Source organism: Bacillus rossius, chromosome 18 (genome assembly GCF_032445375.1).
Source record: "Bacillus rossius redtenbacheri isolate Brsri chromosome 18, Brsri_v3, whole genome shotgun sequence".
In the NCBI taxonomy this organism is placed as follows: Eukaryota; Metazoa; Arthropoda; class Insecta; order Phasmatodea; family Bacillidae; genus Bacillus; species Bacillus rossius.
In genome coordinates, this window is record NC_086345.1 from 4,812,141 (window position 1) to 4,835,122 (window position 22,982).

The 22,982-nt window shown below is 38.5% G+C and overlaps 1 protein-coding gene across 1 annotated transcript in view; it reads left to right on the top strand.

The window, feature by feature from the left end:
- LOC134541099 (uncharacterized) overlaps positions 1-4,636 on the top strand; it is a 43,412-nt gene extending 38,776 nt beyond the window's left edge. Inside the window, exon 11 of the mRNA XM_063384263.1 lies at positions 3,543-4,636. Within this exon, the coding sequence (XP_063240333.1) occupies positions 3,543-3,704 (162 nt within the window). The 3' untranslated portion in view covers positions 3,705-4,636. The remainder of the gene's footprint in view (positions 1-3,542) is intronic.
- Positions 4,637-22,982: the final 18,346 nt, after the last annotated feature.

Here is a 22,982-nt window from a genome sequence, read left to right on the forward strand (position 1 = left end):
TCATGTTCACCGGATTTCACGGCCATTGCCTGAAGTAGCTTGGCTCCTGGGTTGTAGCCGCGTCCTTGGAGAATAATTCTACCGACGTTGCGATTGACATTGCAGTCGCCTTCACCAGGGAGCAGTTACCTCCCTGATGATGGCGACTGCAATGTTGACCGAAGCGTCGGTTGAATTATTCGCCAAGGACACAGCTAGAACCCAGAAGCCAAGCTACTTCACGAAGAACTTTGTTGGTTTTTTTTTTTTTAATATTTATCTGTGCCAAGAAGGTAGGCTATCAAATACTGATACGGGAACAGCAAGATATTAAAGGGTGTATGATTGACATGCAATCAGTACTTAACTATGAGCAAGCGAATGGGATTGCCGAAATTTGCCATGCTTTAACCGCAAAATGGTAAGTTCTCCCAAAACCAAGCTGTGGACGATAGCCCATAAGTTGACGGTGAGGCGGCGGAATTGCCGTAAGCTGGCAGGAATCAGGTTCTACCAGAACTCCCGTGTTTTAAAATTAAGTGGTCTTGGACCTGCGATAGGAGACAAATTGTTCGCCGCCACCGACCTTTCACGTCGACGTCAGGAGAATTCATCGTTAGTGGGACCAACAACAGAAGTTTCCACATCGTACTCTGATCGAATTTATTTCAAATGCCATACACACTCTTGCCGAATGAAGTGTCTTCTGGCCTGACACGAACCAATTTTACGCTGTAACGTAGTGTGTGTTGTATATAGAGATGGGTAGTAAAATCACGGATATCCAATGTTATCGCTCGGAGTTTTGTTGTAAGCGGCTTTTTCCTGTGGTCGTGACTAGCTTCAGCTGATGTGACAAATATGGACATTCTGAAACTGCATATGCTTTAATTCCACCAATATCAGAGAAGCTTTTAGTGAACTCTGTCTGCTCTCAAAGAACCAGCAGGAGAGCAGCTTTTTTTCCTTTAACCTTCTTTGTGGCTTCATAAACATCAAAGAGCCTTGTAGATATACCATCCCACAAGTCAATGAAGGATAATATTCCATTGTCAAATGGCATTTATGATTCCACTAGTTATTGAAGCATCACATCTTGTATTCTTTTATGGAATATTTTTTGTACGAGGCTGTTTTTTTTTCAACCTCCGAAAGGCTATATAAAAAAGGAAATTTACTTAACATAGTAATTCTACCACCAAAAGTACCGAAGGTTCTTACTTATTTTAATACATAAAAGCCAAAACTATCGAGGCATTTGTAATATTGTAACACAAGCTTATCTATGCATGTTTCGAAGAAGTTAGCCGCCAGTGAATAGAGATAACAGGACAAGTGCCTTGATCTCCCGCTCCCTCACGACACCACTGTGAGGCGGGTGGACTAATCACGCGGCGCACTGGCTCCCGCGTCAAGAATTATCGCAAGAATATGAATTATGAGGCACAATACTCCACACAATTAGTCCACCCGCCTCACAGTGGTGTCGTGAGGGAGCGGGAGATCAAGGCACTTGTCCTGTTATCTCTATTCACTGGCGGCTAACTTCTTCGAAACATGCATAGATAAGCTTGTGTTACGATATGACAAATGCCTCGATAGTTTTGGCTTTTATGTATTAAAATAAGTAAGACCCTACTGTACTCTTGGTGGTAGAATTACTATGTTACGTAAATTTCCTTTTTTTATATAGCCTTTCGGAGGTTGAAAAAAAAGCAGCCCTCGTACTTATGCCATTATTACCCGGGGCTTAGTCCAAACCTACATTGTTTTGATAAATAAGAACTTAACTTGGCGAGAATGTGTGAAATGAGGTTCGGTTTTTGGAGGCCGGTGAATGAAGTTCAGTCCAAGGCTTATTTAGTGGTGAAAACCAGCCTCAATTGGCTAAGGATGGAAGGCAGCTCCTAAAATGATAGCAAACACATGCCCTTTATCTAGAGGCATCATCACTATCCAAATACGTGCGTCTGAAAAGTTTGGAGAACTTTCCGTTTTACTGAAAACCTTTTTTTTCTTTTGCGTTTTAAGCTTGGCAAATATTTGCCCACCTATTCGCTTGATCATAACACACTTCCCTTGGTAAGTATTAATTTTATTTCATTCATACACCATTTAATATCGCGCTGTCTCCGTGTTGTCTATTCGCTCAGGAGACGGTTTCTCTGAGCAGCTGATTCCCGCAATCACGCCAAAAGATTATCCCCCAGTAGCCTAACTTCTCCTTCTTCTGAAATGAACAGGTCTACAGCTCCAAAATTTTTGAACGTGGCGTTAATTACAGCAGTTTCACTGTTTTTAGCAGTATTAAAGCTAACATTAGTTGTATCGAGTATGTTATTTGGGAGACAATTTTAGAAAATATTTATCAGGTTTGTCTTTTTATAATCTTAAGATTTTTTCGAAGGGAATTTTTTGTAGTGCTGGTATTTTTGAAGTGAAGGCAAACCAGAAAATGTCGTGCAATACACTGACTTCGAAGATGGTGTTTACTCTCTTGTTTATGACTACGTCTAGAATATCGTTGTTATGTGTTTCTGTACATTATGCTATCGTAAGTTGGCTCAAATGGAGCATGGATTTCAATATTGAAAGCCAAGACAGTTCTCAAACATAGCTGATAACTAGAGGCAGGCATTTTTCGCGAATAAATCTGAACGCCTATTATTCTGCAAACATGGTATACATGCACCAGCGGTTTAATCCTTGTGATTGGCAGCTGTACGCGAGATAAGTCGATGCCTTGTTTGACCGAGCCACTCAGGACAGCTTTTGCTTCCGCACTGAATCACTGTGGTTGGCATTGTAACAATCGACATGCTTGCGAAATAAGCTCACCCAATCTCGAAACACATTCAATGCTACAGTGTTTTTTTTTTTTTACTTTTATGCTTTTATCTGGTCTCGGAATCAGTAGGGGCATGCAGATTTCGCGAAAATATTTCGAGACTAGATGAAAGTTAAAACACTTTACACCGTCTGTGTTTCGTGATTGGGTGAGTTCCTCCCAGATACATATCAATTGTAACAACACCAATCACAGTGATTCAGTGCGGAAGTAAACGCGTCCTGAGTGGCTCGGTCAAATAAGGCAACGACTTCTCTCGCAGACGGCCGCCAATCATAAGCAAGAAACCACAGGTGCGGGTATACCTTGTTGCAGTCTAGTAGACGTTCAGATCTTTTCGCGAAAAAATGCCTGCCCCTACTGATAAGTAGAGACCTGTAAAATTCGCGGATTCATTTCGCGATAGGATAGAGTCCAAATACTTTTGACTTTTGCTTCAGTGATTGGGCCACAGTTTATCTGAAGGACTTTGGGCCAATGAAAAATTTTTAACAGAAGGATTAGCGAATCACGATCATTCCAGTCAACAGGTGTTACGAGTCGGTAACCAGTCAGCAGATGTAATTCGCACGAGTGCGCAGAGGATCATGGAGTCTATCCTTTAGGGATTTGAAATCGCGAATTTTACAAGTCTCTACTGATAAGCCATATTTTTCTTTTTGTGTTACCCATCAGAAATTTAACTGGAGTGACGGTGTGTGTGTGTGTGTGTCAGGGCGACGGCGGCGGTCCCCTGGTGTGCGAGCGAGGAGGCAGCTGGCAGGTGGTCGGCGTGGTCAGCTGGGGCATTGGCTGCGGGCAGCGAGGCGTGCCCGGGGTGTACGTGAGAGTGGCGCACTACCTGGACTGGCTGAGGCAGGTGGCCTCGCGCTTCTGAGAGCCGCCTCACCCCGCCTTCTAGACACACTTCGTGCATGCACCATTGTCACACATCTGCAGCATTTCAGATACACGCACATCCAGAAGTGTACCATCATTTTGTTGTTATTGTGTGTGAGAGCTCAAGCACACTTCATGAAGGTAACATTGTTGACATTTCTGCAGCATTTCAGATACACACACATCAATCTGTTGTTACTGTGCGTGAGAGCTCAGGCACATTTCATAACTGTGACATTGTAACATTCCTGCAGCATTTCAGATACACACACACATCAATTAGTATACCATCAATCTGTTGTTACTGTGTGGAAGAGCTTAGACACACTTCATGAATGTAACATTGTAACATATCTGCAGCATTTCAGATACACAAACATCCAGAAGTATACCATAAATCTGTTGTTGTTATTGTGTGTGAGAGCTCAGATACTCTTCATGAATGTAACATTGTAGACATTCCTGCAGCATTTCAGATACACACACACATCAATCTGTGTTGTTACTGTACATGAGAGCTCAGACACACTTCATGAATGTGACTTTGTAACATATCTGCAGCATTTCAGATACACACACTTCAATCTGTTGTTGTTACTGTGTGGAAGAGCTTAGACACACTTCATGAATGTAACATTGTAACACATCTGCAGCATTTCAGATACACACACATCAATCTGGTGTTGTTACTGTGTGGAAGAGCTCAGTCACATTTCATAAATTGAACAGTATTTAAATTGTTTTATAATTTTAATATTAAGTCTGTAATGATTAATATAAGTATTTAATTTAAATTTTTTTTTAATAGAAAATGTTTTGTAGGAAAAAAATTAGCTTGAGAATTTCGTAATAATGTAATTGAAGTAATAGCTTAAAAGAATTTATTTATTTAGGTAAATAATAACAATAATAAAATTATGAATGTATTGATTGTTTCTACATGTAGTTATTTACAGAGAACAAACAATTTCTGGTACATACTGGATGCCATTGATGTGATATTTATTTAGTTCACTTAAGTCATGTCAATGTCCTCCAACATCACATCAATTAGTATACCAACAATCTGTTGTTACTGTGTGGAAGAGCTTAGACACACTTCATGAATGTAACATTGTAACATATCTGCAGCATTTCAGATACACAAACATCCAGAAGTATACCATAAATCTGTTGTTGTTATTGTGTGTGAGAGCTCAGATACTCTTCATGAATGTAACATTGTAGACATTCCTGCAGCATTTCAGATACACACACACATCAATATGTGTTGTTACTGTACATGAGAGCTCAGACACACTTCATGAATGTGACTTTGCAACATATCTGCAGCATTTCAGATACACACACTTCAATCTGTTGTTGTTACTGTTGGAAGAGCTTAGACACACTTCATGAATGTAACGTTATAACACATCTGCAGCATTTCAGATACACATCAATCTGGTGTTGTTACTGTGTGGAAGAGCTCAGTCACATTTCATAAATTGAACAGTATTTAAATTGTTTTATAATTTTAATATTAAGTCTGTAGTGATTAATATAAGTATTTAATTTAAATATTTTTTTTTGTAATAGAAAATGTTTTGTAGGAAAAAAATTAGCTTGAGAATTTCGTAATTGTGTAATTGAAGTAATAGCTTAAAAGATTTTTTTTATTTAGGTAAATAATAACAATAATAAAATTATGAATGTATTGATTGTTTCTACATGTAGTTATTTACAGAGAACAAACAATTTCTGGTACATACTGGATGCCATTGATGTGATATTTATTTAGTTCACTTAAGTCATGTCAATGTCCTCCAACATGTTTCGGGAATACCAAGTATCGCATATTCTTGCGCATTTTATTTACTTTTATGTTAGATCTACTGTTTTTGCTAACTACTCAGTACTCAATTGTTCTGATGTAAGATGACTTTTAATTATATATTTAATAAAAAAATTTATTGAAATGTTTGTTTTTATTTACTTGCGTGCGAGTGTTACAAAAAACCTGAAAAAAGTAATAACTTAAAAAAACATATTTATGACTTGGCTGAAGCAGGCATAAAAAATACATGAGAATAAACAAATTTCGTGAGATGTGTTTGTTTATGCCCAAATAATATTTTTTAAATATAATATTTATTTCCTGCTTAATCAACAACCTATTGAAAACCAAAGTAAAAAAAAAGTGTTTTTAATGTAACCAACAACACCTTAACATATTAACCAAAATGATCTCAGTTAATTGGCCAATGGGGGTCGGGAGCCTGTGACACATGAAAGTCTTGGAGAGGGTTGAAGAGATAGTACGGTTCGCTGGTCCACTTACAGCTCCGGTATGTGGCGACTACCTACCACGGCTTGTCTGCACTGGGGTCTCCAATGAGGGGACCTCTGAACGTCACTCTTAGAGAGTTCGTCAATGCAGTTTGAACCACAGATGGCAATAAAGTCTGGAATACGTCGATTGGCACGCGGTTATAATACAACGAGATGATAACGAAACTGGTATTTCATGAAAGGAAAATATCTTCTGTTTAAAACTCTGCTTGAAGTGAAAATTGATTGCCCCCATAGCTCGGTATCTGATCGGCGTACTTGTTCCAGTATCACTTGATCTTGCACCAAGGAAATACCTCCGATCACCATCCTCGTTGCAGTACCCCTCTAGCTTGGCGCCCATCACCCCCCGTTGTTTCAGTAAACCTCCAACTTGCCCCATAGCTCTGCTAGAGATCACATTTCTTGTTACAGTACCGCTTTAGTCTGCTCCAAAGCTCTCTCTCTCTCTCTGGTCACTATCCTCATATCCTCTAGCTACAGCGGTTCCCAAACGGTGGGTCGTGACTCGATCCTAAAACTATCAGAAACCATCGAATAAACCATCAGAAAAGATAAGAAAAATCGTAACAAATAGAATTGTGTGCAAACATTAAGCTATTGTTAAATAAAAAACTGTTTTCTACAAAGTGCTTATATTTTGTCAACCATTTTCAAATCAGAACACAAATCATTTATCAATGATTAATCGGTATCTTAAAGAAGCATATCTATGTATGGATATATTTGCAATATTTGATGGTAAATTAAATATACATAAGGAAGGGTTAAGATACAAATAAGTTTTTTACGCCACCATGGACCGATAGACCGTGGAGGTATTCCTAAAAGGAAAGGTGGGTCACCAGCTGAAAAAGTTTGGGAACCACTCTGCTCTAGCATGTAACGTAGCTCTGCCACTGTTCACAGTTCTCATTATAGTACCCCGCCCCCTCTAGCTTGTGTCGTAGCTCTGAAAAAGATAAATATCCTCGTTCAATTTCCCCTCTTGTTTGCTCCATAGCTCTGTGTCCGATCACTGTCCTTGAACCAATACCACTCTAGCTTACACCGCACTATTCATAGTCCTTGTTCCAGTACCCCTGTAACTGTTACCGTCGCTCTGCCTCGGATCACTATTCTCATTCAGTACCCCTCTATAATGCGCCATAGCTTTGCCTATGATAACAAACCTCTTACCAGTATTCCCTCCAGCTTCAGACATAAATCTGCCTTTGATCACCGACTTCGTTCCAATAACACTAGCTTGCATCATAGATATGCCTGTGATCACCATCATTCCAGTACCCCTCCAGCTTGAGCCATTCCTATGCCTCAGATCAGCCGACCTTCTTCCAGTATCCATCTAGTGTGTGCCTTGGCTCTGTCTCTGATCACCATCCTTGACCCAGTACCCCTTCAGCTTGCACTGTAGATCTTCCACTGATCACTGTTCTCATTCTAACACCCATACAGCTTGCGCAGTAGCTCTGCCTCTGATCACAGTACACTTTGCAGTACACATTAGCTTGTATTGTATATTTCCCACATATTTCTCTCCATGTTCCAGTACCTCTTTAGCATGTACCGTACCTCTGCAACTGATCACAGTCCTTGCCCCAGTAATACTATAGCGTCTGCAAAATATACAGGGTTAGCTTTGAAACACACCCCCTTTTATTTATTTAACTGAATCACCACTCGATCCACTTTACTCTCCTTCTTTTTGAGAGTAATTAAAATTGTTTTAATGTTCGCCTCGGGGTTAATTGCACTCCCCTCTTCTTTGCGAAAGCAGCTTCCTGAGATTTTCAGGAACCTTTTAATAATGTACTCAACGGAATACAAAGGGTGTATCATAGGGTAGCAGAGCATGGTTTTTTATAAGTTTACCCTGGTTTTATAGTACTACTTTGGTTCCTATAGGTATTTAACATTTTTTTTTAATTTTCTTAGTAAGTTAAAATCTTTAGTGTACTCTGTATGTAAAAGGCTGTACACTGCGAAATGGCTCATAACAGTTCCATCTTGCGACATTAGGATTGATTTCTCATAAATGTTTCCACCTACCATACTTCGGGAAAAACTTTTATTTTGAACAGCATTGTGATTCGCGTTGGCGGATATTTTCCAGTTTAGAAGTGTGTGTGAGTCTTCTCACACACACCTCCCTGCCCATAGGGCACTGGCATTTTGGGAACAGTGGTACCAACTTGATTTCGGTGGTTGGCTGCCCTGTCCTCGGCAGTTGCTTGATTCCAGGCAGGAATTTCCACTCACTGCCGCGCGACATGTCTTATCGCGTGGCCTGGCCTCTCTCCACCCCCTCCTTCCGTCTTCCCACCGCTTGTCCCCCACGAACCAACAGTGAAAGGGCACGCAGACTTCCTTACTGACGTCACGAGGCGTCACACAGCCATCACATGTTATCACGCTCCTGGTTATCTGCTCCGTAGGCATACTCTCTCGTGCTCCACTCGAGTTAAACGAGTCGTAATTACTTCCCCTACATATTGGTGTGACTCAGGTTGCGACAGACTTCCTAAAATTGCTTGTGATATAATATCACTAGAATATTTTTAAGTTAAGAGTGTTTTGGTGTGTAGTCATTAAGTCTAAAGTTAAGAGTTAACCTTACTGCATAGCATATTCTGACAGATCTATCTGTCAGTTGAGTTTCATTTTTTTTAAGGGTATATATCTTCCATATTATAAGGAATACGCCAAATGAGGCGGTGTATGAGCTGTCTCTTCGTAAGAAACCTTCCTCAGGTGGCACCCAGACTCTGAGAAAACGACCCAGGAGCAGTCTGTCTTGAGCAGATCCCTCCTTCACTGGCGAATTTGACGTTGGATCCTCTAGAAGAATTTAACATTGCTTGCAGTAAATTCCAAGATATCGTCAGCTACACTTATAGCTTGGACGAAACGATGAATAAAGCCAACATATTATGAATTCTTACATGACTTGCCCATGTTGCCTCTTAGGTTGCGGTATATACCAACAAATTGAATGGCGTTTACCAGAAGGAGATTGAAAAATATCAACAGTAAATTCCAGGCCTCACTTATAGGTTGAGATCCAAGCTCGCCTCACTAGAGCAGGCACTTATCGAACATGCCAATCAGATTTCCAGTCCCCAGGGGCAAATGCCTGAAACGAACACGACATCGGTTGACAAATAAACGGCACCATCCCCAAAGCTTTTAGTATTGTTTTACACAAGTCCTTGAGTTTAAAAAGGGTGAGCGTTTTCAATCGATACTACAAGGATGGCATGTGGACTTCCACGGTTCTGAAACTCTATTCGTGTCCATGAATCGATTACTTTTCCACCAATAATTTTGTCATTATTTTATCTGTTTCATGAAAGCATACGATTAAATCGAAAGCTCTATTTCATAAATATTTAATTAGCTATGGTCATCATAGGTTCGGCCATCTGCAATCATGAAAAAAATATTTTCGGATGTCAAGCCAATTTAAATCTTTCAAGATCAAAGTAATAATAAAAAATTGGATAATCAAGGCAAAAAATAAATAAAATCATTTTGTTGTGAGCTGTTAAATATATATTATATATATATTTTGTTTGTTTGTTTATTTTAATATAGTTCTGAGCTATCCCTATCTCATCGTGAAGTTAATTGTAAATCGACTGCCGAATTTGTAGCGGACAGACACACATACAAGATAACGAGTTAATAAACACGCCTGCTGAGTTCTGCCATACGCATCCCGCAACACTGTACTGTTCTGCTGATTGCCTAATGCCACGAATCATGGGGAATTGCTCATCAAAAACAAACAATTTGTACCAAACAGACAAACAGTCAAGAAAGCAAGTTAATATTTATTCGTTATCCGTTTCTGAGCTATGTTCAAATTTTAAAGTATCTAGCTCATTGGGAAGTCAATTTAAAACCGATTTCAATATTTGTACCGAACACACAAACACACAGGAAATAAATAATTAAAAAAATATATAAATAATTTAAGCAAATAACTTGTTAGTTAGCATAGTAGATATTTAGACATTTTAATTATTAACATTTACTCGATTTAAAATGTTTCCGCTTGAGGTTTTCAAATTATTTAATTACCCAAATATAGAGTAAGTTAGAAGTTATTTTAAATTTGTTATCAAAGAAAGGATTGCTTATTATTGTGGAACAAACTTTTGTAACAATAGTATCTTATAATCAGATGAAGGATGGGAATGTCTGTAATTAAAAAACTACTGCATTTATAAATTTTTGGTGATTTAATTCAGAAACGTTCTCAGCTTGTCATTGAGTTCTAGAACATTCTATATAGATAAGCCAAGAGGTAAATATAAACACATATATTAGTAAAGTTACGCGTTGATGAACACTTAAAATACGAGGTTGCCATCAATCAAATTTTTTTATTTTTAGTAGTAAGTAAGCTTAGCTAATGCAGAAACATTACACGTTACCGTGTCACCTACATTCAAGTATAAACACGTGACACACCTGCGCAAGCTGTTATGTTCAATGTTAGCTTCCTCAAATTTACAATTGACTTTTCTTATAGGCCTACTACTCAAACCAATTTATTCATGGAAACAGGATACAAATTAAAAATTTAGCTGTAATCAACAGACGAACTGAAGCCATAGATGATTTTATTTTTTAAATATTTATCTCCCGATCAAATTGTTTTCAAATTAACTGCTTTGTCTCTGTGGATGTACATGCGTTTAATATCTATACTATTTATGTAGGAAATTTTTGTACTTAATAGTTTGGAATTATTAGTCTATTTATATGTTTATTTAATTACATACAGTTCTACAAAGGGCCGGTTTATTATAAACTACGTATTTAAAACACCTGAAGTTAACATTATCAAATGTTAAATTTCATATTTTAAATTAAACCTTAAAAATATTTTATCTAACATTAATAAACAAATAACTAAGGTAATTTTTCATACTCTCAAAATATTTCTTGCTTGCATCTTAGTCATTTTATAATTGCTAGTTGTGTACGGAAAAAAAAACATTTTCTGTAAACTTAATTTCAATTTGTTAAGACACTTAAATGTTTTCTTTAAATAAAATTGTCAAGATGATCTTCATATTTTTTGTCAGTTGCAATAACATAGTAATTATTTTATCAAGAACATATACTTTCGCATTGAAATATTTTGAATTCCTGGTTCTAAATTTTTACTCTCAGGATATAATGTTGTTTTAACCACACTTGTGAGCTATATTTCGTAGGCTTGCATGAATAAGGTAAATAATTTGGCTACTAAACGACATGTACAAATATACCATCTTTTTTTCAAAGTTTCAATGGAAAAAAAGAACATTAAATTAATAGCTGTTCTGGTAATTAATACCAAAGTTCAAATCGTCAAATGATTTTTACCAAAATTATTGCTTCTTGATTAATTTAATTTATTTTGAATGGATAATCTCTGATAACCCAAAATGGTTTTTTTTTAAACGAAGTGAATATTATTTGCAAAAATAATCATTGTACTTGAAAACAATATAATATATTAAATTCTTAATTTTTTTAGTTTGATATAGAACATTTCATTATTGGCTCTTTTTTGCCTATGCATTGTTTAGGATTTTGAACGCTTGTTGTAATGATGGTTAGTAAATTGGTTCAGGAACTATATTAATAAATATTTGCATATCTTTTGGAATATTTTATACAGTTTGGTTGTCAGTCTTTGTTTTCTGAGACTTGCAAATGCTCAGCAATGGCGGATGTCGGTAGTTATTTATTATAACCAAAACGTCTCCCTGAAATCTTTACGTTTATTTTTTTCCCTGGGCTCATCCAAATTGCCTGACTTCAAAACGCTAACGGAAAACACAGTACATACCTATGGACTTAAAAAACTAATATAACTTGTAGCCAACACAGGACTCGAACCCAGCACATCACTCCCCTCCGTCCCACTTCCCCCACTCCAACGGGCAGCCTTTCCTCACCTACCAGTGCCCCCTCCACCATTCCTCCTCCCTTCCCCTTTTTTAGGTCGACAGTAGCGCCTCTTGTGGCATAGATTTAGTGGGGTATAAATAGGGCCGCCCGACCGGTCTTCCGGGCAGTCCTCGCTCACTAGGAGTAAGGCTGTCCATCTGCGTAGGCACGCTCTTTGGGATCATTTAGCTAGGTATATCTAGGTCGTCATTATGCTCGTGGAAACCGCACATGCTTAACATGGGTCCCAGTTAAGAATTATTCTTCGGTGTGAAGCTTGCTTACTCTGGATGCACTCAGGCAGTGGCGTGAGCTCCGCCTCTGACTGCGTGTTGCGGGATTGTCAGCGTTTGAACTTTCTATCAGGCCGTGGGTGGTTGTAGGTCTTCCCTTCATTTGTTTAGATGCGTTTTCAGTCGCTTTGCACTGACTTAGTGTTGCTTCTAATTCAGTTAATCGGGTCCGTTTCATCCGTCATTGTGTGCCTACGTTCGATGTTAGATATTGATGGTTAATGATAGGTAGCATCCTTAGTAATGATGTAATGGTGTATGCGTACACTCAGTTTGAGTAAAATTTACGTATTTAAATGTTGCTATAATAACATTTATATCGCAAGGTTTAACGTATATTCTTTTGAGAGGTGTATTATGGGGTTCTGCTATACACGTCCTAGGGTTGATAATACTAATGTACCTGAGATTACGTAAGGGGGGATACGTAACATAGCTTTCTTATCCTGTGTTGTAATGAAGTTTTTGGTCGAGTTAATAAGACGTCCATTAACTTTGGATATGCACCTAAAGGCGAAACAATTCAAGTAAGACGATTCATTGTTACGTTTGTTGTTCAAAAATATCGTCATAACTATTCTTCATGTACCTAAGACTATATCTCTAAAAACTTAATAGATGTGGTCACTATAAGCGTGTATGATGATATAAATGTGAAGAACTAAGTGATAAGATAATTTGTAAATCATTGCTTATGTTACCTTTCTTTTTTTTAGATAATTGTAAAAATAATATTTATAAAAAAAAATATATGATTAAAGTTACATATATATGTCACCGTTTCTAATCTTTCATTTCATAAAAAGATTACCTTAAATTCTTCAAAACAAACAGTGTACTGTATGCTAAACTAGCCTTCGCTAGTATTTTGCTCTGGTCACGTGTTATTTGTTCGCCCAGCTAATGTAATCAATCCGGGTGGTCAGCGGATTGGTTACAAGATCTGCGCTACTCTGCTGTCCGCAGCAGTTAATCTGTTTGTTTCTTCTTTTTCATGGCTACATCGGATCGTGGAGACGGTGTTGGATGGGTTTATAGGCTTCATAAGCCTGAACTCATCCAATACCTATCGGAGAACGACGTGAGTACTGACGGTGCGGAAACCGTTACGGAGTTGCGAGCCCGTCTGGTCGCGCATTTACGCGCGTCCATAGTTGAAACGTCTGGCAACCCAGTTGGTGCCTTCTCTCCCAAAGTTCCCGCAGTAAGTGAGTTTACAGATCCGTATGCTCCCAAACTGTTCTTTTCTACATTAAAATGTCTACCATTGCTGGATAGCAACCATCCTAAAAAGGTGTTAGATTTCTTTTTAGAGGCGGATCGCCTACACAAGTTGCAATTGATTTCACAAGATATCTTCCTAAAGGGATTATTAACGAAATGCGCAGGGGTTTACGTAAATACGTTAACGGAGGCGATAGTGCAGAGGCAATCATATGCTGAATTTAAACAATCAGTCCTTCAGGCTGTTTGTCCTCCTCTTGTCATGGAACAGTGTAAACGCGATTATGTATTACGTTTACAGTCACCAGTTGAAAGTGTGTCTCAGTTTATAGATAGTGTGATAGCTTACGCCTTGGTTCTGGGGTTTCATTTTAAGGAAAGTGAACTCGTGGAGTTGATAATGGGCAACGTTTCGCCGGTCGCCATTAGTTTGTCAAGTATGTTGTCTCTTCCTCATTCCTTTGAGGAGTTACGTAAATGGGCGATTGCTGTTGACACTCGCATTCATGCACAAAGCAGATTCACATGCGGTAACGAGTTCAATACATCATATAGTAAGGATGAGCATAAGAACGTTACACCAAAACGCCTTACATCCAATCTTAACACTAATGTTGTTGTCACCCAGAATGGGCCTCCACCTATGGCTAATGTAAGTCCTCCTGTAGCCCAGACTACGGCGCGCAGTCCGGCGGCAGACACACCGCGTCATCAGGTACAGTCGGGGACACAATATTCTCACCGCCGGTGCGCGAACTGCACTCAATTCGGCCATGCTGTAACCGATTGTCAAGCTCCTAGGGTAGACTTTCACAACAGAACTTGTTTTAAGTGTAAAAAGGAGGGACACTACCGGGCTGCGTGTCCGGAAAACCGGTTTTGACGGGGCGTAAAAGAGGTCGTCGCCGTCGGTTCCTTCGTAAAGCCTCTTGTCAAAATCCGTGTTTACATTATGTACAAGTTAAACTCAAAGACCTTTTTTTTCCCGCATTAATCGATACGGGCGCTACACGATCTGTGGTGAGTCAACAATTTGTGAATGCTCTCATGAAAATGAAATGCTTTTCGTCTACGTCTTTTATACAGCAACCTATAAATATGTGTGTGGCTAACGGTAACATTATTTCGTCAGACAAGTCTGTGATTTTACACATAAAATTGAAACACTTTTCCTGGTCATGGAGTTTTGCTGTGGTGGATGGCATATCTCCTGAATTCATTATCGGTCTGGATTTTTTAAGTCATGCCCGAGCTGTGATTGATTTGAGTCATCATGAATTATGTTTTGACTTCGCGCCCACTTACAAAATTCCGTTGCACACCAGACAGCAAGATGACACCGTGTTTGTATGTCCAGATGTAGACAGTGAAATACCGAGATGTAAACTAGATGAAGTGATCGCCCAGTATCCCGACGTTATTACTAAAAGGATTGGGAAGTGCGATGTCCTTCCATACCGGTTTTACCTACGTGATGAAATACCAGTCCGCAGTAAGTGCTATCAAGCGTCTCCGCCAAAGTTACAGGCCATGCGTGAAATTATTGATAAACTTATTAAGGAGAATGTCATTGTGCCTTCAACTTCCGACTTCAGCACTCCTACTTTCCTTGTACGCAAAAAAGACGGTGTAAGTTGGCGCCTTGCTCATAATTATATTCCGCTCAATAAGAAAATAGTTTACCAGGATGTCTACCCTCTTCCGACAGTAGAGTGCGCTCTTCAGCATTTAGGTAAAGCAAAATATTTTTCTACAATAGATTTAAACAACAGCTTTCACCAGATTTTACTTCACCCTGCTTGTAGAAGATATACTGCCTTCTCCACTCCATTCGGGCACTTTGAATTTAATAGATTACCCATGGGAGTCACATTTGGAAGTCAAGCCATGAGTAGAGTCATTGATCACATCCTGGCAGATATAAAATACAAATTCGTATTCAACTATATTGATGATATTATTATTTATAGCAACTCCATGAAAGAGCATATCACCCATGTTACTGAAGTTTTAAATAGATTAAGAGCGGCCAACCTCACGATAAATCCAAAAAAGGTGGAATGGGGTAAAACTTCAGTTATGTTTTTGGGCTACGTTTTGCACCAGGGTGAATTGCATATGAATCCGGATAAAATAGCACCCATCATTCATTTTCCCAGACCAAATAATATTAAGGGTATTCAACGTTTTTTAGGGCTAATTGGTTATTATGCTAGGTTTATTCAAAATTATGCTACAGTGTGTGCTCCTTTAAACCATTTAAGAAAAAAGAATGTCAGCTTTACATGGGGTGACGAACAAGAGGAGGCCTTTCAAAAGTTAAAAAACCTAATAACGTCACCACCGGTCTTGATACTTCCTGACTTCAGTAAAACTTTCGCTGTCCAGGTGGATGCCTCTAGTGTAGCGGTAGGGGCAGTTCTGGGACATGTTGAGCAGGGTAATTTGAGACCGATAGCATTTGCCAGTAGGACACTGTCGGAGACTGAACGTCAGTTCGGTGTATATGAGAAAGAAGCCCTAGCCTGTCTTTTTGCCTTAGAAAAATTTGAGTCATATGTGGATAATCGAGAATTTGACCTATACACAGATAACCAAGCCCTAAGCTGGTTATTCAATCATCCCCATCAGTTAGGTAAACTAGGCAGATGGATCCTACGCCTATCCAAATTTCGGTTTAATATTCATCATATACCTGGTAAAGATAATATTGTTGCCGACACGCTTTCACGCATGTTCAACCCCGATGAATTTGAAATTAAAAAAGAAAATAATAGTTTTATGGCTCAGATACACGCCTTTCAGTTATTCCCAGAATCATATTTAAACATCCGTCAATATCAAGATGAAGATTCCCTATGTCTAGCGATTAGGAAGGATTTGCATAGTAAGAGAAATGTTCCATATATCATCGATCAAGGCTTAATATATTTTACGGGTAAGATAGGCAAGGCAAAAAAGGCAGTTGTTCCCAAGGCGTTACGTCCTATGATCATGTGTTATTTCCATGCTTCTGCCATAGGATGCCATCTAGGCATCGAGAAAACCATCCAACGTATTTCAAAACATTTTTTCGGGCCTGAAATGAAACAAGATATTAGAGATTATGTTAGAACTTGTGTTGATTGTCAAATGTCGAAGCCTCCCCGCAATGCCAAAAAAGGCCTTTATGTCGCCGACCCTCCCATTGCTCCTTGGCACTGTATTCACGTTGATATTTTCGGCCCGTTGTCTCGTTCAAAAAAAGGAAACATTTGTGTGCTAGTGGTTATTGATATATTCACAAAATTTGTAATATTACTGCCCCTTCGCAATATGAAAGCAGAAACCATAGCTAAGAGTTTGACAGATAATGTGTTTAAGTTATTCGGACCTCCAAACATAATAGTGTCTGATAATGCCCCATACTTTCAGTCCTCTGTGTACAAGAATTTTACCTTTCAGTGGTCGGTCAAACCTGTGTATAGTTCGCCATATTTCCCTCAGGGCAATATGGTGGAGCGTGTTAATAAGGTCTTGAAAGGAATCCTTACATCTTTTTACCGGTTTGATCAGACTCTGTGGGATTCCGATTTGGCATTTATAAACATTGGGCTTAATTCATCGATACATTCAGCGACAGGTTTCCCTCCCTGTGTACCTTTCTTAGGTAGAGACTTGTCCCATCCACTCCTAAACCAATGGGGTCTTCCTCCCATCGACTCCAGCTTAGATGCCAGTTCGCTTAATCGAGTGTTGGATACTGTTTCCTGTAACTTGGAAAAGGCGCGCCACGATGTGGCCATGTCATATAATAGAGACAGATCTGATCATACATATAAAGTAGGTGATTTGGTACTTGTAAGATGTTACAAACTTCCTAATCTTGCTTTTCAGATAAATTCTAAACTTATACCCCCCTATGAGGGACCGTTCATTGTGGAGCGATTCCTCGGGGTTAATACAGTCCTTTTAAAATGTGTTGATAATCCTAGGAAATTTCGTAAGGCCCATGTAGCTCAATTAAAATTCTTTTTTCAAAAGTAAGGTACGGTGTGAGTAGGCTGTAGAATTAGGTTGTTTAGTTTTTAAGGTTTTGTTATGTTGTGTGCCCAGTTGTTCTCTCTCCTCCCCCTTGTTTCAGTTGATCGCGATCGTCCTTGTCTGTTTCCTTCGTCCTTCCCTTGTGCTGCTACTCTGGAATCATGTCGCGTGGGACCTTGCGGTGGGTTCGAGCGGAGCCGTCTGCCCGGACTTGGGCTACATCCTCTCGGAGCGTACCTCGTCTGCCTGCAGTTGAAGATATTCGATCGTCGCCTGCTCAGTGTTGGTGTCGTGAGTAGACACCAGTGGAACCTCATCTCTGGACCTCGCCGTGCTTCGACTAAACGACGCATCTCGGGGGCATCTGCAAGAGTTGTGCCACCCGCTTATACTTATCCTTCGGCCTGAAGAGGGGTATTGTGGGACGGTTTGGGCGTTTTGGCACCCTCACCCCGGCCGGTCTTAGCCTTGGATAGTGTCTAGTGTCTCAGCCATCAACAACTATTAAACATTCTCTTCTACATTCTACTTTCAACCCTCTTTTAGAGACCTGTACGTGCTTTTTTGAGACTTAACATTTTCGCTGGCAAGAGGAACTTATGGAGGGGGAAGTTGTAGCCAACACAGGACTCGAACCCAGCACATCACTCCCCTCCGTCCCACTTCCCCCACTCCAACGGGCAGCCTTTCCTCACCTACCAGTGCCCCCTCCACCATTCCTCCTCCCTTCCCCTTTTTTAGGTCGACAGTAGCGCCTCTTGTGGCATAGATTTAGTGGGGTATAAATAGGGCCGCCCGACCGGTCTTCCGGGCAGTCCTCGCTCACTAGGAGTAAGGCTGTCCATCTGCGTAGGCACGCTCTTTGGGATCATTTAGCTAGGTATATCTAGGTCGTCATTATGCTCGTGGAAACCGCACATGCTTAACATGGGTCCCAGTTAAGAATTATTCTTCGGTGTGAAGCTTGCTTACTCTGGATGCACTCAGGCAGTGGCGTGAGCTCCGCCTCTGACTGCGTGTTGCGGGATTGTCAGCGTTTGAACTTTCTATCAGGCCGTGGGTGGTTGTAGGTCTTCCCTTCATTTGTTTAGATGCGTTTTCAGTCGCTTTGCACTGACTTAGTGTTGCTTCTAATTCAGTTAATCGGGTCCGTTTCATCCGTCATTGTGTGCCTACGTTCGATGTTAGATATTGATGGTTAATGATAGGTAGCATCCTTAGTAATGATGTAATGGTGTATGCGTACACTCAGTTTGAGTAAAATTTACGTATTTAAATGTTGCTATAATAACATTTATATCGCAAGGTTTAACGTATATTCTTTTGAGAGGTGTATTATGGGGTTCTGCTATACACGTCCTAGGGTTGATAATACTAATGTACCTGAGATTACGTAAGGGGGGATACGTAACATAGCTTTCTTATCCTGTGTTGTAATGAAGTTTTTGGTCGAGTTAATAAGACGTCCATTAACTTTGGATATGCACCTAAAGGCGAAACAATTCAAGTAAGACGATTCATTGTTACGTTTGTTGTTCAAAAATATCGTCATAACTATTCTTCATGTACCTAAGACTATATCTCTAAAAACTTAATAGATGTGGTCACTATAAGCGTGTATGATGATATAAATGTGAAGAACTAAGTGATAAGATAATTTGTAAATCATTGCTTATGTTACCTTTCTTTTTTTTAGATAATTGTAAAAATAATATTTATAAAAAAAAATATATGATTAAAGTTACATATATATGTCACCGTTTCTAATCTTTCATTTCATGAAAAGATTACCTTAAATTCTTCAAAACAAACAGTGTACTGTATGCTAAACTAGCCTTCGCTAGTATTTTGCTCTGGTCACGTGTTATTTGTTCGCCCAGCTAATGTAATCAATCCGGGTGGTCAGCGGATTGGTAACTATTTCAATGAATGAAATCTCTTCGTGATGCAAAATGACTGGATCTCCGTGTCTTTTTCTCAGTGTTCAAAATTCAGACATCTGATTCAGCACGAAACAGGAAAAAACATGCGCCTGGAAGGAATGAGAATTCTTGCAGTAGCATTTTTTTAAAAGTAAGTAACCTCGGCACTCTTCAGTTTACTCGTTCGTTACTTTACAAATCTGTGCTTGTTTCGTAAAAGGCGTTAAGTCCAAAATCATAGTTTTGAGATAATCGCGATTGAAAATTATCCGGTTTCTTGAAGTCAGTTTTTTTTAGCTTTATTAACTGCTTTAGAACTTTCGAAACTCATTAATTGTTTTAAGATAATGTCTCTTATCTCCCTTATAAATTTTTAAACTAAAAAATTCAATATCGCTATGTATTTTAACCATTTGTGACTTAAACCCCTTTACGCAACAATCACAGAAATTACGGTGGAGGGTCCTCAGTAAACTTAAGGTAATTTTTTTTAACAATCCTGGTATTCCAGTAAAAAAAAAAAAAAAACACGCCAACCCTGCTCTCAGGATAAATCCAGGGATCCATCACCAGCAAAGGCTACGTTGGAATCAGCGACTTTCACCCCCCCCCCCTCCACCTCTTCACCACTGAAGTTGCGCTGGCGTCCCAGGCTGCTTTGCAAGGCAAATTAGGCCAGGAGCTCAGTAAATTCCCGCGCCGTCCTAACCCCCTTACAACGCCCTTCATTAACCTGTTCGCAGCCCCTGAAGACAGAGAAGGAGATGTCTACGTTTTTTCTCCCCCCCCCCCTCCCACCGCTCTCTCGCTGTCCTGAGCACCTTTGACCAGGGGCTTCTGCACCGACCAATAGGAGCCGCCCTTATAACACTCCCTCGGGCACGACGCAGTCCTCGCTACAGATGATGAGACTGCCAAAAAAAAAAAATTGGTTGTGTGTAAAGTCGGTTTACGGACGATAGTTTAACGTGACAACGTCATAACAAATCATTGATGGAATAAATTGCATACTTTTATGAATAAAATTGAATCATTTTTATTGATTTATCATTATTTTGTATGGATACAAAGAAGGAGTGAAATGAAATATACAATTTAATTGATACATTTACTTTTATTTGCGTTCGTTAATTCAAATATGTTTATTACTTTAACGAAGAGATTATTTTAACTATAACTTTTATACATGTTTGCTATTTAACTTCTTCCAATCTGTGTTATTCTGTTAAGGATAGGACGATGATAGGAAAAGTAGGAAACGAATGGGAGTGTTTCAAGTTTAATGTGCCTCGAAAAAGTCAAATCGATGGTTGTTCCAATCGAGTGGAAGAGAGATAGATGCGGCGCAAGCGTACAATGAGCGTAACGAGACACAGAGTAACGGGACAATGTGCGTAACGGGACACTTTTTCGTGCGTACAGCTGGCGTTCATCGATTTATTTGACGTTTTTCATAATGTTCGTAGGCTTTTACGGTCATTGTCTGAAGTAGCTTGGCTTCTGGGTTGTAGCCGTGTCCTTGGCGAATAAACCAATTCACCGAAACGTCGGTGAATTATTTGCCAAGGACGCGGCTACAACCCAGAAGACAAGCTACTATATATATGTTCATGTTGTAGTTTGTACAGAGTATGAGTTAAACATAAATGTCTCTGATAAACGTGGCCGCTGGGTGAAAAATTATTTCCAATGTGTGAGGTCTAGAAGAATAAGGCAGTTAAGGACGACAAGGGCTTGATAATTTAGTAATGCTTTAGCCCATTAAGTACGCACCCCTACCGTCTCTCTATCAGTACATTGAAAAATCAGTTTAACTGAATATAATCTCAATGTTTATTTGCGGTTTTCTATTTATTACCTATAAGTATTATTTGCTATAGAAAAATTAGACACTTGAATTAAATCTAGAGAGAAAATTTCCTGTCTTCGTACAAAACTATTTTACTAAAAAAATGCTTTTAGTGTAGTCTAGAATTCCAAATAATTATTTAACCATCACCCGCCGGGGGTGAATTGAGTTTTCTTTTTTTTTGATAACTGATACAGTCCCGAAAATATACCCAAATATTTGATTTCCGTAAGTGGGAGTTTAATTCACCACCTACACTTGTACCACCATCAAGTTATGCCGAGTATAGGTACTTGGTTATCATGTGTAAACAAAATATCCTTTTTATTTCTATGCGAACAAGTTGCAGGCTTAGCAAGTAGTAAAATTTATATTCGCTGCTAGTCCTACATGTATAGCTCAAACCCTTAGTAATATATGTTCTTAATACCCTAATTAAAAACTCATCGAAAACCTAAACATTACAGGAACAGACTTCACCCCGGAAGTAAATTATTTAAAGTAAACGACAAGCACCTAAAATGCCCTTTATTATCACTATTTACGATATCTCAAAAAAAAAATATACTGTGTGAAAAGTTATGTAGTTATGGTTTTGTGAGATAGCATATGTAAGATCCATAGTAGGTTAAGGCTTTTTCCCCCTATTTTAATGTAAATTATAACTATATTTACAAAAGGATTTTTGAATGAAATTTGGTAGCGTAAAATTGTGTTATATACTCCTAGTAATAATAATTTCTTATACATAGTATTCTAATCAACCGCTAGCAGAATATTTCTGATGTAATGCATACCTGAAACACTTTAATTATTTCTAATATCAAAAATTAAAAAAAAATATATATCTCATATGTTATGAAATAAATCAAATAAAAATATCTTAATTTTTTTTGTTTAATGGCTGTACAATTAAAACATAGCAATTATTTAAAAGTATATATTTCTAAATGTTATTTAGGGTAAGGCCTTTCTATAATTTTCCCAAACTGAAAATGTAAAAACTTTTAATTTATATTGTGGTATTTTCTCCGCAAACTATTTATGTGCTTTACAAATTTATTTTGTGTAATAGTTAAAATATGAAAAAGAAAACAGAAATTTTTTATATTAATGCGTTTATTTAAACACATAGTGAATACAGAAATAATATACAGTATAATTTGAAATCTGTGAATAAATGCTTCAAGGAAATCACTTATCGGTGACCGTTAGACATTAAAAATTAAAAATAATCTTTTATAGTGATATTTCTCTCTAATGACATTGTATATTTTAAATAAAATCGTATCATATAGAAAGATAGACAAGCACACAATACTTATTAAACGTTATATATGGCTTGGGTATTGAAATTACTTACAGGAAATAAATATCGAGTAATGATAGTTACAGAATCATACACAGGCATTTAAAATTTATTGATTGTCAAAATTTATCAATCATGTGAATAAACCAACCAACAGAGAGCTGTAACAAAATTTATAAAAGAAAAATATTTACTTTCTTTATATATTTATTCAGCTGTGAGGGCTACAAAATGCTACGAGAGGTATGTTCCTGTATTTTTTTCCCTGTTCCTGAGCTTCCAGCTAACTTACTGAGATCACTCTCTCAGTAAAATGTTGCTATTCCTGGCCGACAAAGAGGGTAGTTTATAGCAAAGGTTACGGTAATGTTCTTAG